The 17,562-nt window shown below is 44.6% G+C and overlaps 1 protein-coding gene across 5 annotated transcripts in view; it reads right to left on the bottom strand.

Moving 5' to 3' along the window:
- Positions 1 to 17,562, bottom strand: part of SEMA5A (semaphorin 5A) — a 565,569-nt gene that overhangs the window by 16,635 nt on the left and 531,372 nt on the right. For all 5 annotated transcript variants that reach the window (XM_027520271.1, XM_027520273.1, XM_027520269.1 and 2 more), the window contains 5 exons: positions 12,471 to 12,696; positions 9,117 to 9,335; positions 4,958 to 5,128; positions 2,786 to 2,941; positions 59 to 106 (listed from right to left, as the gene is read on the bottom strand). In XM_027520271.1, the coding sequence (XP_027376072.1) occupies positions 59 to 106; positions 2,786 to 2,941; positions 4,958 to 5,128; positions 9,117 to 9,335; positions 12,471 to 12,696 (820 nt within the window). The remainder of the gene's footprint in view (positions 1 to 58; positions 107 to 2,785; positions 2,942 to 4,957; positions 5,129 to 9,116; positions 9,336 to 12,470; positions 12,697 to 17,562) is intronic.

Raw genomic sequence — 17,562 nt, 5'->3', positions numbered from 1 at the left:
AGAAACAACTGGAAAATATCAGAAATGCACTAGGAATTAATTAAAAAACAGAACTCACCCCCACATCTTTTCTCTTCTATGCTGCTGGATCTGGCCACAGACACTTCTGGAAAAAAAGATTCAATCACAATGTATGAAGGGAAGGAAGATCACATTAATGATTCATTTACAAAGTGTCTAATGATTTTGAGTTTTATGTGAGTCAATGTTTCGAAAAGCGTAATCAATTTTTTTTAAAAAACACAATTATTTGTTTGTTTTAGCCAACCTGAGATGCATCTGGTCAAGGTCATCTTGATTGCAAAGGAGTGAGATTCATTACAGCAACAGAGAATACTATGGTCTCCCAGAGTGAAATCAGGGCACTTGTTTCAAAACAAGGGTGGAGTTTGTGCAGATTTTCTGTTACAATGTATTCTGCTCGCTGTGGAACACTGCAGCATCTGCCTCCCTGGTTTCTGCCTCAGATCTTTTGTCTCATCAAAACCAGTGTTGTCACATTCCCTGGGGAGGAGACCGTTCCACTAGAGCTCAAAAGAAATTGCCTCAACAAATAATTTTCCTACTCAGAGCTCATTCATGCTGTCTTCCATGCTTATGTGAAACCCACAAGTAGGATGCCAATAAAAGGAGAGATCCACCTAAATGTTTAACTCCCAAGGATACACACCATTTCAGGAGTCCAGAAATGCTCCTGATTTTTCATTCAATAGCAAGAATTAAAAATATGTCTATGGTTGAAAAGGAAGCAATAATAAACACTCCTGCAGTTCTAGACGGTGGAAGATTGAGGTGCCTTAGGAGGCCTAAGGTAACTTTCTCTAAAACACGACTACATTTTCCTTTAGGGGAAAACAAGGTATTCTCTATTGCAACCTTTTAAGAGGTTACTCTCTGCTTTTGGTCCATGTCAGAGTCCTAAGGGACATGGTAGAAATATGTGAAATATTTTGTAAGTATCTAGCCCATGCCTTTTGGTTTGGTGTTTAGATGGTATCACCACCTCAATGGACATGAACTTGGGTGAACTCTGGAAGACAGTGGAGGACAGGGGGGCCCACTGTACTGCGGTCCATGGGGTCGCAAAGAATCAGACAGTTGAGTGACTGAACAACAGCCGGTGCCTGGGTGAGCATGTGATGGGTGATAAGCTATCACTATTAACCAAACATTGATTTCACATGGAAAGGACTGTAGCCGAAGGGCCAGCCAACCTCTTCTCTAAGACGAGAATAAGGATCGGTTTCCATTTTCCCAAATATACTAAGATTACATGAAAAGAACGGTCCTTTTTTCTCTGTGCAAACAAATATGCACAGCATGGCCAAAGCATTTAATCTAATATTTAAAAAAAAAACAATCTATTTTCATTTTTTGAACAAACTGTGTTATAGTCAATAAATTGTAGAAGATATTGTGCTTAAAAAATCTTAAAACTCATGGCCTAAATTCAAGTCTCCAACTGCATTACCCACAAATCCATGCATGTGTGCATGCCTGCTAAGTTGCTTCGGTTTTGTCTCTTTGCGACCCCAAGGACTGTAGCCCACTGTGCTCCTCTGTCCATGGGATTCTCCAGGCAAGAACAGTGAAGTGGGTTGCCACGCCCTCCTCCAGGGAAACCTGTATCTATATCTACACCTATACCTCTATCTACATCTGTATATATGTCTACATCTATGTTTATGCCTGTATCTATGTCTATACCTGCATCTGTGTCTACACCTGTATCTCTGTCTATATCTACGCCATGCCCTCCAGAGGACCTTCCAGATCCAGGGATTAATCAGCATCTCTTACGTCTCCTGCTGCTAAGTCGCTTCTGGAGAAGGCAATGCACCCCACTCCTGTACTCTTGCCTGGAAAATCCCATGGATGGAAGAGCCTGGTAGGCTGTGGTCCATGGGGTCGATAAGAGTCGGACACGACTGAGCAACTTCATTTTCACTTTTCACTTTCATGCACTGGAGTACTCTTGCCTGGAAAATCCCATGGGTGGAGGAGCCTGGTAGGCTATGGTCCATGGGGTCTTGAAGAGTCGGACCGACTCAGCGACCCCATGGACCGCAGCCTACCAGGCTCCTCCGCCCATGGGATTTTCCAGGCAAGAGTACTGGAGTGGGTTCTTTACCACTTCTTATGTTTCCTGCATTGACAGGCAGGTTCTTTACCACTGGCATCACCTGGGAAGTCCCATCTATGTCTACACCCTATCTATACATCTGTATCTTACATCCAACTCTCACATCTATATCTATGTCTACATCTATATCTATGTCTACTCTATATGCATGCATGCATCTGCATCTACACCTGTATCCACATCTATGTCTACACCTGCATCCATATCTACATCTACGCCTACATCCATATCTACGTCTACATCTATATCTATGTGTGTGTGCATGCTACATCACTTCAGCTGTGTCCTACTCTTTGCAACCCTGTGGACTGTAGCTTGCCAGGCTCATCTGTCCATGGGATTCGCCAGGCAAGAAAAGTGGAGTGGGTTGCCATGCCCTCCTCCAGGGGATCTTCCCGACCCGGGGATAGAACCTGCATCTCTTATATCTCTTGCATTGGCAGATAGGTTCTTTACCACTACACCACCTGGGAACTCCCACAAATTCATAACCACCTTGAAACCATAAGAACTGATTGAATGATCTCTTGTTTTACCAAACAGAACCTCAAAGAGCAGTTAAAACTCCTACCCATGAATCATTTCCTCCTGAAACATTAGAAGTGATTTTGTTCACACTAATAAGCATCTCTGCCCCCTTACCTGGAATGAAGTTGGAATCAAAAATGCAGGGCCGGCTTTCTGTGGTGTTTCCGGAACACTGGCTGCCCACGGGGAACAGAAGGACGCACTGGCGGACACGGACCTGGACTCCAGCCACGTCACACTCTGACCACTCTGACCACTCCGACCAGCTCTCTGCAGGGGCCGGAGGAGACGAGATGCGGCAACAAGACCATTAACATCCACCAACCTGGAAGCCTGGCAGCTTACCGACATTGAGTTTGCATACGATATTTATAGTTTACAAATAAGATAGACTCATATCTCATGACCAAGTTCAGTAAATAAAATACACTGGAGCATGAATCAAAGAACTCATATACCTTTGATTAGAAATAATGTGCTTAGAATACACTTTCTAAAACACACATTATTTTAATGCTCTAAAGTAATGTTAGACACTATCCTGCAGGATCATTCACACTCACATACGTCCCTGGAGAATTTCTACAGGTCTCAGCACCCAGGCAAGAGAACTGAGAAAGTCTTGGCTGCTGAAGGGGGTTCAAGCTACTACACATACTAATACTTTCTTTTCTGTTATGAAAACAGCCCTGCAGAGTCAGTACACCACTGGCAGGCGGCACTTGAGGTAGAATTCGTTCTATCCCGTGTTTACTGTGCCTGAAGCACCAAAGATCCATGAACAAGTCTGGGTCAAGGTCAAAAGATGAGCCAGCTAAGGTCACTTTACCCCAGAGGAGGAGATTCCCTAGGATTTGTTAAATTCGCCCGGGTACATAGATGTGTGAAAAGAGAGGATTAATACACATTTTAAGTGAGGAGTTTAAAAAAAATGAACTCTCAATAATATTTCTGAAATATTAATAATATAAAATATTGTTAGTACACACTTTGCTTTTTTCTTCCTTTTTTCTACACACTTTGGTTTTTTCTTCCTTTTTAAATATAAGTATCCTCTTTGCAGTTCAGGGAAAATCTGGAAACCAAACTTGTGTTTTGATTGATTGTAAAGGGTACAGTATTTCCTGAGAAATGTGTAAAGTAACTGCTTTTGGACTGACTGAGGACACAGTTTCTAAACACTTCTCAATATACAGGAAACCTGCATGGAAAATATTCTGGAGCTAGTTAAAAACACACACACACACACATACACACACATTAGTGTGTTTCAAAGTTTAAGTCAGATTCAGAGGAGAGTGTCTCATTTTCACTCCAAGTGGTCCCTCTATGTTAGAAAAGTGAACTACTCTTGGATGGGGAAGGCTCTGCAGGGTGTCCCCTGGGCACCTCGGCCGCCCAGCCTTGGAGCCCGGAACCCACGCCTACGGCCCTGGGGGGATTCCTGTGAAGCCACTCCATAAAGGCTCTCTGATTCCCACCCTGATTCTCAGCAACAAAATGTCAGTTCGCATTCCTTGCCTGCCTGCTCAGTCACTCAGTCATGTATGACTCTTTGTGACCTTATGGTCTGTAGCCTGCCAAGCTCCTCCATCCATGGGATTTCCCAGGCAAGAATATTTGAGTGGGTGCCATTTCCTTCTCCAGGGATCTTCCCGACCCAGGGATTGAACCCACATCTCCTGCACTGGCAGGTGGATTCTTTACCACTGAGCCAGAGGGGAAGCCCCTCAGTACCCATTACCAGCTTCAATACTATAAGAATGCTTGGTCATCACCAGTTTCTGTTGCTAGTTCTGCAACCGTGGCATGGTGAGAATGAGTCCATCGTATTAGCAGAACAACGTGTTATGAAGTCACTTCACGGGCAACACTGTGGCACCGCTGTGTCCCCTCTTTTAGTCTTCCTGAGACACACTTCTGTCAATTTCACCATTCCGCCAACAGAGCGAAAAGTGAAAGTGAAAGCCGCTCAGTCGTGTCCGACTCTTTGCACCCCATGGACTGTATAGTCCATGGAATTCTCCAGGCCAGAATACTGGAGTTCCCTTCTCCAGGGGATCTTCCCAACCCAGGGATCTAACCCAGGTCTCCCGCACTGCAGGTGGATTCCTGCTGAGCCACAAGGGAAGCCCAAGAAAACTGGAGTGGGTAGCCTCTCCCTTCTCCAGCAGATCTTCCTGACCCAGGGATCGAACCGGGATCTCCTGCATTGAGGGCAGTCTTTACCAAGGGGAAGGCCAAAATCGCCCTGTCCTCTGCGCTGGGCAGGGAGGGGCTGCTTACCGGGGCAGGGCTGCGTGTTGCAGAGCGCCTCCTCTGTGTGCAGTCCCAGGCAGATGTCACCTCCGTAGGCGGGGGCTGGGTTTGTGCACGAGCGTGTCCTCATGTAGTGTCCCCCTCCACACGTTGCCGAGCACGTGGACCAGGAGGACCAGCAAGACCACATGCCATCCACTGGGAAGGGGCAGAAAACCACAGCACTTCTGAAACCCACATCTGACCGAGCTGGTGGGGCTGCCCAGGGTCTGCACCGCGGGAACGCGTCGGGCACACCATGGACCATCACAGGAGGGCATATGGGGTCTCCCACATTCCTCCCCATGCTTCCTCAGTTCCTCTCAATTCTTCCAGGAAATACTTCTAAGCATGGAACATGCAAGCGTAAGGATGATTGAGGAACGCGTGTATGTCTGTAGAACAAAATCCAGCCTCTGGGGCTGACCATGAACCTGGTTCTGTAGCTGTTCAGGTGAAGCTCCAGCTACCGCTCACTGCTGCCAACCACACAGGACAAAACCAAAGTCTTAGGCTCCCTTTGTGTTCCTTGCAGTTTACTGAACAAAGTGTGGACTTCAGGATTTCACGGACAGAGAAGCAATAAGTGTTCTTAGCACACCACAGGCGCCTAATATATGTTATAGACAGAACACTGTGGTTATTTAGTGGCTAAGTCATGTCTGACCCCATGGACTGTAGCCCGCCAGGCTCCTCTGTCCATGGGATTTCCCAGGCAAGAATACTGGAATGGGTTGCCGTTTCTTTCTCTGGGGGATCTTCTCAACCCAGGGATCAAAGCCACATCTCCTGAACTGGCAGGTGGATTACCCCTGAGCCACCAAGGAAGCCCATAATGAGAAAACTCATTTTAAAATAAAATACACCGCCCCTTTGTGGACCCAAGAGGATGGAGGAGGAGTAAATTCATAGAAAGGGAAGAGTCCTAGTTGAGGCAAAAATAGCCCATAGCCGGCTGAGCAGCTCAGCATGCAAAGATACGAGCTGTTTCAATCCCTGCGTGTTGTGGTAGGAATTTTCTAGGAGGCGGGAGAGAGAATCAGCATTTGCCCCACTTAGCCCCTGAACTTGTACCCTCCCAAGTGGAAAGTAAGAGGGCCACTCTGAATGTTTTCACAGCCCTCTAGGGAATCTTGGCTTTCAAAAGAGCTATTGCAATACAACAAGGTTATGTATACACAGTGTTGGCTTGACCAGCAGATCCACAAAAATAAAAGCAGCCACTAGGTCACAATGATGGGACGTATCTGAGACGGACCCCAGCCTAGCACCTGAGGGCCTGGGCAGCACCCAAGAATCTGCAGGAGTCTGCACATTCTGCCGATGGCAGCCAGGGCTTGTGTCTGGAGTCCGGGGAGGTGGCGTGGGCGAGGGGTCCTGACTTTCTCATGCTGCCTCCCGGCCTCTCTTTACAGCACAGATGCTAATCTAATCATGTGGCCCCTCGGGTTCCCTCTTGGCCCCCCGTGGGAGGAAGAGCCCTTTGACTCTCCACACTGGGACTGTGGGAAAGACATGACCTTTCCCAGCCCCTCAGCATGGCTCAGCCAAGAAAGCTGGGTAGTTTGGAGGGAAGAATCTCCTGAGGCTGGAGAAATTTAGGCAGAGATAGTCTAGGAAGTGCAAAGTAGCGGGAGGAGCAGGAACATGACTAGGAGCCCCCACTACAAAGCTAGGGACTGTATATTAAGTTTAATGTACATGTTTATTCACCCACCCAACTATCCGCCCACCATCTTCTCATCATCCATCCATCCATCATCCGCCCACAATTCGCTCATCATCCATCCATCTGTCCATCTAACAGATGCTGTCTAAGTACTGTTGCAAGCCAGTTCCTGGCTTAAGGAATCCAGGAAAAAATTTTTTTTAACCAACTGAAAAAGATGCTACAGATGCAGGCTTCTGTGCCTTTAAAAACCCTGTGCACCATACTTAGCACGACCCCTTATTTCTCACCCCTGCTTGTCTATATGGCCTACTCGCATGTGGCCCTGAGGACTCAGCCCAGGGGCAGCCTGCTCGGTACAGCTGCCCTGATTCCAGCTCAGTGGGTCCCTGGCTGAGGTAGCCACCACGTCTTGTCATCAACGGAACAGCTGGTGACCTACTAGGCTGTCATTGTTCACAGGATGCCTCCTCACTAAATTCTTAAGTTCCTTTCCAACCTGGACCAGGTCACTGAGTCTTTCTCTGTGCTGTGCTGTGATTAGTCCCTCAGTCGTGTCCGACTCTTTGCGACTCCATGGGTTGTAGCCTGCCAGGTTCCTCTGTCCATGGGGATTTTCCAGGCAAGAATACTGGAGTGGGTTACCATGCTCTCCTCCAGGGGATCTTGCCAACCCAGGGATGCAACTGAGGCCTCCTGCACTGCAGGGCGATTCTTTACTGTCTGAGCCACCAGGAAAGCCCAAGAAGACTGGAGTGGGTAGCCCATCCCTCCTCCAGGGGATCTTCCCGACCCAGGGATCAAATCCAGGTCTCCTGCATTGCTGGGGCATTCTTTACCAGCTGAGCTACCAGGAAAGCCCGAGCCTTTTTATATTGAGTAAATAATGCAGAGTGGGTTATCAAAAATGTCTGCTGAAGAACTGAATGAATTAAAAAAAAGGAAGATCAAGTAACAAACTGCTTATTTTCATATCCTTCAACAACCATCACTGGAGCTATTTGGAGCGTGTGCCAGGCTCACTGGGAGCTGAGGGCATGGTCAAGAGTGAGATGGTCACCCTCCTTGGGAGGTCACTCTGACAAAGTCGAAGGCAGGATACAAAACCCCAGAGCCCAGCGCGCAGGATGGCCATGCAGCATGGGGTTAAATGAAAGCTGCTCTGACATGGGAAGGCCAGACGAAGCGATCAAAGTGACACAGCTGCACTCAGAGCCAGGGCAGGAAGAAGGCAGAGATGGTCAGAGCATCAAAGACGACAGAGAGCCTTTGGAGCTGTGTCAGTGCGCAACACCCTTCGTGGGGCCCTTGCAGCTCATTTATTGACCCTGCGCTTGTGCAGGAACTCGTGGACTCAGGGAGGAGACTCTGACAGCGCACCTCCAGTGGGCCTGCCTGAGAGGCGCTACACGTTTAGAAGACTGGACTCAGGAGGAGGTGGACACCTGTCAGCTGAGGGCACCTGGGGGCGGGCTTGGCAGGCCCCATGGGGGCTAGCCCTGTTAACTGTCACTCTGGTGAAGGCTCTGCGGTATGAAGGGAGGCCAGTTCTGGGGGGTTGGGCCCATCACAGGCTGGGAGGGGCCAGCCTCCCATGTCAAAGACAGGACATGTCTCTCCAGACAACGAAACCCAGCCCGCTTCTCCTGAGGTGCAGTGCCTGGGCCCACCATCCCTCAGAGGGGCTCTGAGTATGTTCTGGTTTCTTTAACAGCAGCAGAAACAGATGAACATAATCTGGTCTAGGTTATATATGTCTTTATAGCAAGGAAGTTGGAAGATCATCTCTACATCCATGTATCTAAACTGATATGTATACTTACATCTATGTCTGTGTCTACACCTGCATCTACTTCCACATCAACGTCTATGTATCTAACCTATGTCTATGCTGTGCTGTGCTAAGCCACTTCAGTCATGTCTGACTCTTGAGACCCCATGGACTGTAGCCCGCCAGGCTCCTCTGTCCATGGGATTTTCCAGGAAGAATACTGGAGTGGGTTGCCATGCCTTCCTCCAAGGAAATCTGTATCTATAGCTACACCTATATCTCTATCTACATCTGTGTCTATGTTTACACCTATATCTATGTGTGTGTGTGTGTGTGTGCATGCGATGTCACTTCAGTTGTGTCCTACTCTTGTAACCCTATGGACTGTAGCCCACCAGGCTCCTCTGTCTATGGGATTCTCCAGACAAGAACACTGGAGTGGGTTTCCATGACCTCCTCCAGAGGCTCTTACTGACCCTGGGATTAATCAGCATCTCTTATGTCTCCTGCATTGGCAGGTGGGTTCTTTACCACTAGAGCCACCTGGGAAGTCCACAATTTTTGTATCTACACCTCCATCCACACCTGTGTCTGTATCCACTTATCTATCACAAGTTATACCTCAAACATAAAGCCAGGGAAGACGGATGAGAAGGTCTTCCAAGACCTTGATGTTTCAGTTTTTCCAGATTTCGGGACCTGCTCACCTGGGCAGGGCAAGATGTTGCATTCCTGGTATTCCAGGGACGGGCCCAGGCAAGGCATGCCCCCGAACTTGGGCTCCGGGTTGTTGCAGACACGCTTCCGGTTCCGGATGCCCCGGCTGCAGTCTCGGCTGCACTGTGACCACGACGTCCAGGCCGACCACGCCCCGTTAACGGTGTGGGCGGAGTATCTCCCTGCCCGCAGGAAATCGCCCGACAGGCCTGCCAAGGAAATGGCCCAAGTGTGATTTAGTCAGGAGCTCTTAGAGTAACCAGAGTTCAAACTAACTCTCATTCTGCAGCCACTCTCTGCTCTGCCTCTGCAACTACATTCTCAAGTATCCATGGAACAATTTTTACACTGCAGAAGCAAAAAACGAAATAAAAATAAAATTGCAGTTTGCCTGATAATCTCCTATAATTCAAGTCTTCTATCTCCACAGTTGCTATTAAATAATAGTGCAAATAAGACCTCGATTTGTGAATGTGGCAAAGTCCTTGTACAATAACAGAGTTCTTTTTTTTTTTTTTGGTAATAGATCACTTATTGTTCTGAGAAACTTCTTTCAAAGAAAATACAGCCTTCTCACTTCCATTGGGAATTCTGCAACAAATTGTCCTTGTGCAATTTGTGATTATTTTGATGAACATGTCTACTGCCTTAAAATATTAAGAAATACTCAGTCATTTTCTCAAATGGAAGCAGGGTGACATGGGTTTTAACAAAAAACTCTCAAAGTATGCCATGAGGTTCTGGGTGTGAGGAGGCAGACAAGTACGGATGGTTCTAGGCTTCTTGGTTGCTTACTTAAAATCTGTGGCTCAGAAACCTACGTGGGGTGCTCTTCAGAGAAAATGGATGAGAAACCTATTTCTCTGATGGTTAATCCTTTGTGGTTAATCAATACAGAACACACAGTTTAGCCTTGTTTTGTGTGATAGGAGCCAAACAAGTCCAATTCTGTATTCTCAGGGTATCAATACCAAGACGCGTGGCTGGTAATTAGAACCTGAAGCCACTAAGACACAGAAGGATGAAGTATTTTTAAAACTATGCCCACAATATACTTTTAGAGGAAAGGTAAGATGTCTTTTTAAAATGGATATCAAAATTTTCCTTAGCTTATATTACTATCATTAAAAATGAATGTTAATGTTGGTTTTATATATATATGAGAAAGGAAGGATTAAAAAAATATATGTTCAGAAAAGAGAATAAAGAAACAATGTCATTCATTTTCTCTTTTTCGTCTTTGATGTCATAAGAATTAAGTTCACAGCCTGCTCTGAAATAAAGGAATACGTGACTGAATTGAAGACAGGGTTGCCAGATTTAGTGAATAAAATACAGGAAGCCCAGTTAAATATTAGTTTCAGATAAATAACAAATAATATTTTAGTATAAATATGTATCTAAGTGCATGGGATATACCTATCTTAAAAAAGACACATGGAACATGTGTGTGTTAGTTGCTCAGTCATGTCCAAGTCTTTGCAATCCCATGGACTATAGCTCACCAGGCTCCTCTGTCCATGGACTTCTCCAGGCAAGAATACTGGAGTGGGTTGCCATTCCTTTCTCCAGGGGATCTTCCCAACCCAGGGATCAAACCCAGGTCTTATGCATGGCAGACAAATTCTTTACCATCTGAGCCACCAGGGAAGCACATAGAACATACTTAAAGTAATTTTTGAAAAATATCTGAAATTCATATTAAATTGCACATTTTGTATTTTATTCAGAACCCTACCTTGAGATCATAAGACCATCCCTTGTGGTATGTAGATATCTAAAATGGGTCTTCAGTTATCTATTTCTTGGTATTCCATCACCTATCTTTCTTTCTCACTAAAGTAGGATTTTATAATGAATCAGAATGCATATCATGTTGCTTGATTTTTTAGGTAGGTAGTTTTTATTCATTTAACTTAAAGTGTATACTTATTCAAATAAAATACTTCACTATGGTAGACTTCCCGCCCCCTTCCCCACCAAGAAACAATGAACAACTTGTATAGCTGCTGAACTACAGGGAACAGAATGGTGTGAGGTCAGGAGACAGTTAATGTCAGTGGAAATATGACTGGGAGTGGCTCTTGAGGGCAACTTTTGAGCCCCAAAGCATCCAGGCTGGCAGCTCCAGGAGGAGGAATGGAGATCTGAGACCTACAGGTAGCTGGTGACCCTCACTCAGAGCCGCTCCTTGTGAGTGCAGCCCTGTGACAAAGCAGGAGCAGACTCATGGCGCCTCCATAAGCTTATCCCACCCACGGCAAGCCCAACATGGTGACTCATCAGCTCTGTGGTCCGTCAAGGCCAATCACTCTGAACCTATAAATGATGTTGATGGTGACTGTGTATTCTCTACCACAGTCACATTGGGAGAATAACAGAATCGTAAACGAAAAAGTGTAAGAAATGTTCAAGCAGGCCCAGTGTAAGATATGACTCTACTGTTCTCATCATCTTGCTTCAAGAACCATCTTATTTTCTTTTTAACATTGCACTGATTTTCTTAAATCAGATGAGCATTAGAGGAGAGATGAAGACAGAAGCAGAAATGAATCTCTTTGGGATGGCCAACTTCACTTCCTTTTCTGTAGTTGAGACACCTGAGCCCCAGAGGGAGCTAGTGAGTTGCCCGCTGGGTACAGGCAGGAGTGGCATTAGTGGCGGGAGGTGACCATTCAGTGGCAGAACCCGGCAGAGAGTGGATCATCCCATCTACCTTAGTGCTCTCCCTACATAAGTCATACGGCATTGAAGGGATTTATACAATTATAAGGGGCAAAGCAGTTTCAAAGAGTATTAGAGGATTCTCACATACTGCCTTTTTTAGCAGAAAGATTCTTTCATAGATATAAACACAGATATGCACTTCCTTTGTCTTTGTCCCATTTGGGGAGTAAAAAAAGGAAAAGCTTTATTTGCAGGTTAAATTTCAGTGCCAACTGCAAAGGGATCTGTACAGTCTCTGACATCAACAATGATAAATATATATAATTGTGTGTGAATAAAAGTGGTGATGGAAGAATGCAGAGGTTTCTTCAGTATATATTCTGATACTAAATGAATCTCCCATAAACTTTTCTGAACTCATTATAAATATGGTGCTATTTTGAGGGACGGAGTCAGGGAACCACCCCAACATGCAACTGAATATTTATAGTAAGAGTCTTTCCCACCAGTTCGCTATAAAGTCAGTTCTGATGTAAAGAGATCATTGTTATAAACATGGCTAAGCCATAATGAACAGGAAAAATCCACCCCCCCCCCCAACGATTCTATGAACTTGGAGAGGAGACAGAATGCCTGTCCCTGGAAGCAGGTCAGTCCCTATGGAGTCGCTGACTCACCGTCGGTGGAGCAGCCACTGGTTCCATCACTAGAGCAGTACCGCATCTCAATTCTCTGTCTTCCCACTTCCAGCAAGTTTGGATCAGGCAGACGGGCTTTGCACGTGTACCGAAATCGCTGCTCGTAGTGACCCCCATTGTCAGAGATGTTGACGGGCGTCCAGGGAGTCCAGGGCGTGGTCTTTTTCAGCTCAGGGCATGGGTTGGTGTTACAAGGCTGGTACTCCTGGGAGAGAAAATGCATGACATGCACTTATCATACTGCAGAAACAGAGCCTAGTGCTTCCTTCCTTAGGTGAAAGACAGGATTCTTTAAACTTCAGGTCCTGAGACCCACCAGCCACTCTACAAAGTTAAAAGCACATTTTTTGGGTCAAATTAGGCATTTAAGAGAAGTTAACTGCAAAGGAATATGCACAGTTTCCCCATCAACAATGAGAATGAGACAATAAATGTTATTGTATGCGAATAAAAATGGTACCTATAATTACATTTACTGAAAGCGAATAAAGATGGTGAAAGGGCTTCCCAGGCAGTGCTCATAATAAAGAACTTGTATGCCAATGCATGAGACATAAGAGGTGTGGGTTCGATCCCTTGGTCGGGAAGATCCCCTGGAGAAGGAAACGGCAACCCACTCCAGTATTCTTGCCTAGAGAATGCCATGGCAAGAGAGGTCTGGCGGGCTACAGTCCACAGGGTCACACAGGGTCAGACACAACTGAAGCGACTGAGCACAGCAACAAAAATGGTGATCCCCCAAATCATCTTCCTTTCACTTAATAATCACTGAAAATGCTGTTTATTCTGATAGGTTTAGCTGTTTTTGTTTTTTAAGATTATAGTTAATTAAAATGATGGAACCAATATATTTGTTTTTAGGATGATAATGTGTTTGATTTGAGATTTATGAATAGCTTAAGCTCTGGATCACAGATTCAAAGTGTTAGAAAGGTAGCTATCCAGTTGATAACACAATACATGATAACTTTTAGTCTATAAGAAATTTCCACAAGGTAATGGTTTTTCTCAGTCTCAGCTCCCTTTCCTCACTGCCAGGTGCCTCCTCCAACAAGCAAAGGTGGGAGGACCCAGGCAAGTGGGCCATGCAGCTGTGGGTGGTGCAGTTTAGGACCATACGTCTAGGTCTAATTATTTGACAAGAACTTTAAGCACTATGTCTCCAAAAACAAGACCAAACCTAAGGGGTGCAGAGTTTGACCTTGAACACAGCACTAGATCCCAAGTCCTCCTTTTGACAGCAAAGGATGTTTCATTAGAGAGAAGACCTACAACATGCAACACACTCAATGATGGCCACATTTTTAAAACAATTTTATTAATTTTAAAAATACATATCAAATGGAAGTAAAGTAGCTTTCTAACATTTATTATGAGAGATAGTAAATTTTTCATAATAAACATGGCATCCAGGCCCATCATGTCATAGCAAATAGATGGGGAAACAATGGAAACAGCGACAGATTTAAATTTCTTAGGCTCCCAAATCACTGCAGATGGTGACTGCAGCCATCTGAAATTAAAGAGTGTTTGCTCCTTGGAAGAAAAGCTATGACTAACCTAGACAGTATATTAAAAAGCAGAGACATAACTGCTAACAAAGGTCCATCTAGTCAAAGCTATGGTTTTTCCACTAGTCATGTATGGATGTCAGAGTTGGACTATAAAGAAAGCTGAGAGCTGAAGAATTGATGCTTTTGAACTGCGGTGTTGGAGAGACTCTTAAGACTCCCTTGGACTGCAAGAAGATCCAGCCAGTCCATCCTAAAGGAAATCAGTCCTGAATATTCACTCGAAGGACAGATGCTGAAGCTGAATTTCCAATACTTTGTGAAGAGCTGACTCACTGGAAAAGACCCTGATCCTGGGAAAGATTGAAGGCAGGAGGAGAAGGGGATGACAGAGTATGAGATGGCTGGATGGCATCACTGACTCAATGTATATGAGTTTGAGCAAACTCTGGGAGATAGTAAAGGACAGGGAAGCCTGGAGTGCTGCAGTACATAGGGTCACAAAAAGACACGACTTAGCGACTCAAGAACAACAAAAATTCTGTCCTTTCCTCCATCTCTTTCAGTTGAATATTTAGATGTTTATCCCTTAGAGCTAACAACGAGAATTTTCCAGTAACAGGCATCATCTATTAACCATGTACCATGGGAAAAGGATTTCAATTTTTATTCCTTACCCTCACTCTGCATTAGAGAAGGAAATGGCAGCCCACTCCAGTACTCTTGCCTGGAAAATCCCATGGATGGAGGAGCGTGGTAGGCTACCATTCATGGGGTCTCAAAGAGTCATACCCGACTGAGTGACTTCACTTTCTTTCTTTCTCATTCCATGACTCCAACATTGATGCAGCTTTCTCACCTCCTGTCATCTCAATGCAGTCACGCTGAACTTTTGCTTAGATCAAAATCCAGTGTTTACACTCGTTGCTAGATGAACACTACCCATAGGTGACTGTTGTGGAAAACTGATTAATTTCTGTCTTGTGGCCAGTTCCTTCCCGGCCCGAGGCAAGGGCTCTCCTGTTTTGTGGGGATGGTTTTCTAGTCTCTATGAACTTGTCATGCATTCGTACCCCCTCCTCATCAGATATTTGGACACAGTAAGAACTGTGTTGCCTGGTGTATGCTTTGAAAATAAAGTATTAGTAATACTGTATAAATGAAGTCTGGTAGGGCAGAAAGTAGCCATGTGCATTCAGGCCAGAAGCTTTAACTGGAAGCCTATTTAAATGTTTATTTTGTCACAATTCTAATTATTTAATTAGTTTTCTCTACTCAGTGTCCATCTTTTAAAATTTTATACAAAGAACCATAATCAAAGGTTCTTCATTTTGTGATTTGCAGGCTTTTAACAGAAAATATGTAATCACTGCTTTCCTACTTTAATATCTACTGCATCCCTTCCCCATCCCACATGGATGGCCCCCATCTCCACAGAAACACACACTGGAAGAGAGATGACTTCATTTCCTTTGCTTATAGCATCTTTTATTATGGCATCTTTTGGATGCTGCTTTTTAAATGAAAAAAAAAAAAAAAAAAGCTCTAATGGGTGAAATAAACCTAATCGTGTGAAGTACTAGACAGAACATGTTTGTGCCTTTTTCACTTGAAATGGAGACCACGGGATAGGAATGCCTTCGATCTTGTCTCCAACCATCCAGGCCCACAGTGTGGGCTACTGCCAGCCCCAGACTGAAATTCCATGTGCATTCCTTTCCTCACTCTGTGCCAGCCTGGCTGGGCAAGTGCCCACGGGCTCCTTGCCAAAATGGACTTAAAGCACATGCTGCTCATGGACCCCTGCTCTTAGCATTAACACATTTGGCATCACCCGCAAACCTAAGATCCCGTGTCTCAAGAAAAAAAAACATATAAAGTCCAATAATTCTGAGTTTCCTTGCACCAGAAATTTCACCTCTTCTATGGAGACGAAGCTTTGGTTTTGAAACAGATGAGTAGAGAACATATTTTAAAACCTGAGTTTGCCTCCGTGTACTGCTAACAGGCTCAGCAGGGAGTGGGGGTGAAATCATCCCAGAGGTGGGCACAACTCGACGGTGAAGAAGAACAGTTCGGAGCCATTAGACCTGAACCTCTGATAGCAAACTGTGTCTCCTTGTCTCCCATTAACTCATCACTGCTCAAAACCCAACAGAGTTTCGGGACCTCTCCTTTCAACTGCTTGTTAAGATCTGATGATGATGCATTCATTTAAAATATCAAATTTATTAAATCCTGAGAAATGGTATGACTGACCTGTTTTATATTAATAACCAAAATTATAAAGTGACTCAATTCAATGGTGAGTCGTTGTATGGCTTCACTGTGTCCGTGAGCTCCAATTTTCCGAAGAATTGACACTATAAGTAAAATGGAGAGACCGTGACAATCCAAACAAGTCCAAATTTGAATGGACGCGGAACAACATTACATTTAATGTTAAAGAAAGAATTTGTTTTAAAAGTGATTTCAGGGAAATAAGTGTTATTACCTGCCACATAGGATTCTTAATATTCTCATGGAAAAGCTAAGATAATAATTGCAACTAAATCAATCTCTATATTGATATTGCTGCTATATATCCAAAGGAATTAAAGTCAGGATCTCATAGAGATATCTACACTCCCGTGTCCATTGCAGCATTATTCACATTAGCCAAGATATGGAAACCTAGGTGTCTAATAACAAGTTAATGGATAAAGATGTCCACACACACACACACACACACACAAATACTATTCAGCCACGAGAAAGAAGGAAATCCTCACATTTGAATAACTTGATTGGACCTTGAGGGCATTACGCTAAGTGAAATAAGAGAGGTAGAGAAAGACATTCTGCATGATCTCACTTATACATGGAATCTAAAAATGACAAACTCAGAGACACACAAAGTACCGTGGAAGTTACCAAGGAACTTCCTGGTTGGGGGAAATGGGGAAATATTGGTCAAAGGGTACAAATGTCCACTTATAAGATTAGTAGGTTTGGGATCTGATGTACCGCTTGATGATTATAGCTAATAATACTGTATCACGCACTTGAATGATGCTAACAGAGCAGGTCTTCAGTGTTCTCACCATAGCAAAGAAATGGTGATTACGTGACAGGACGGAGGTGCAGACTAACTAATGCTATGCTGGTGACCATTCTGCAATTTATAAATGCATCAAATCAACACATTGTACACTTTAAATATATACACAATGTTATGTGTCAGTTAAATCTCAATAAAGCTGGAAAAAATAAAAATAAAGACAAAAAGAACAAAAGACGCACGATTACTACAGCAATTTTCAGCAGTTCTTCCAGTGTGTTGTCTGTGTCCTCTCTGTCCCAGTCAACAGGAACACAACCGGGCACTTAAAGTTTGATCCAGAGACCTGGGTGGCACTTCCTGTTCCCCCTCACCTCTGGGCCAAGTCCTACACACACACACACACACACACACACACACACACACATATATATATATGTACACACACACACACATATATATAGCCTCCTGGGTTCATTCTCTCCTCCCCATCTTCATCATCTTTTTTTCTAATTCAGGC

This window comes from Bos indicus x Bos taurus, chromosome 20, assembly GCF_003369695.1.
Source record: "Bos indicus x Bos taurus breed Angus x Brahman F1 hybrid chromosome 20, Bos_hybrid_MaternalHap_v2.0, whole genome shotgun sequence".
Lineage (NCBI taxonomy): Eukaryota > Metazoa > Chordata > Mammalia > Artiodactyla > Bovidae > Bos > Bos indicus x Bos taurus.
The sequence above is the reverse complement of the archived record's forward strand: the minus strand, read 5'-3'. Positions and strand labels throughout refer to the sequence as shown.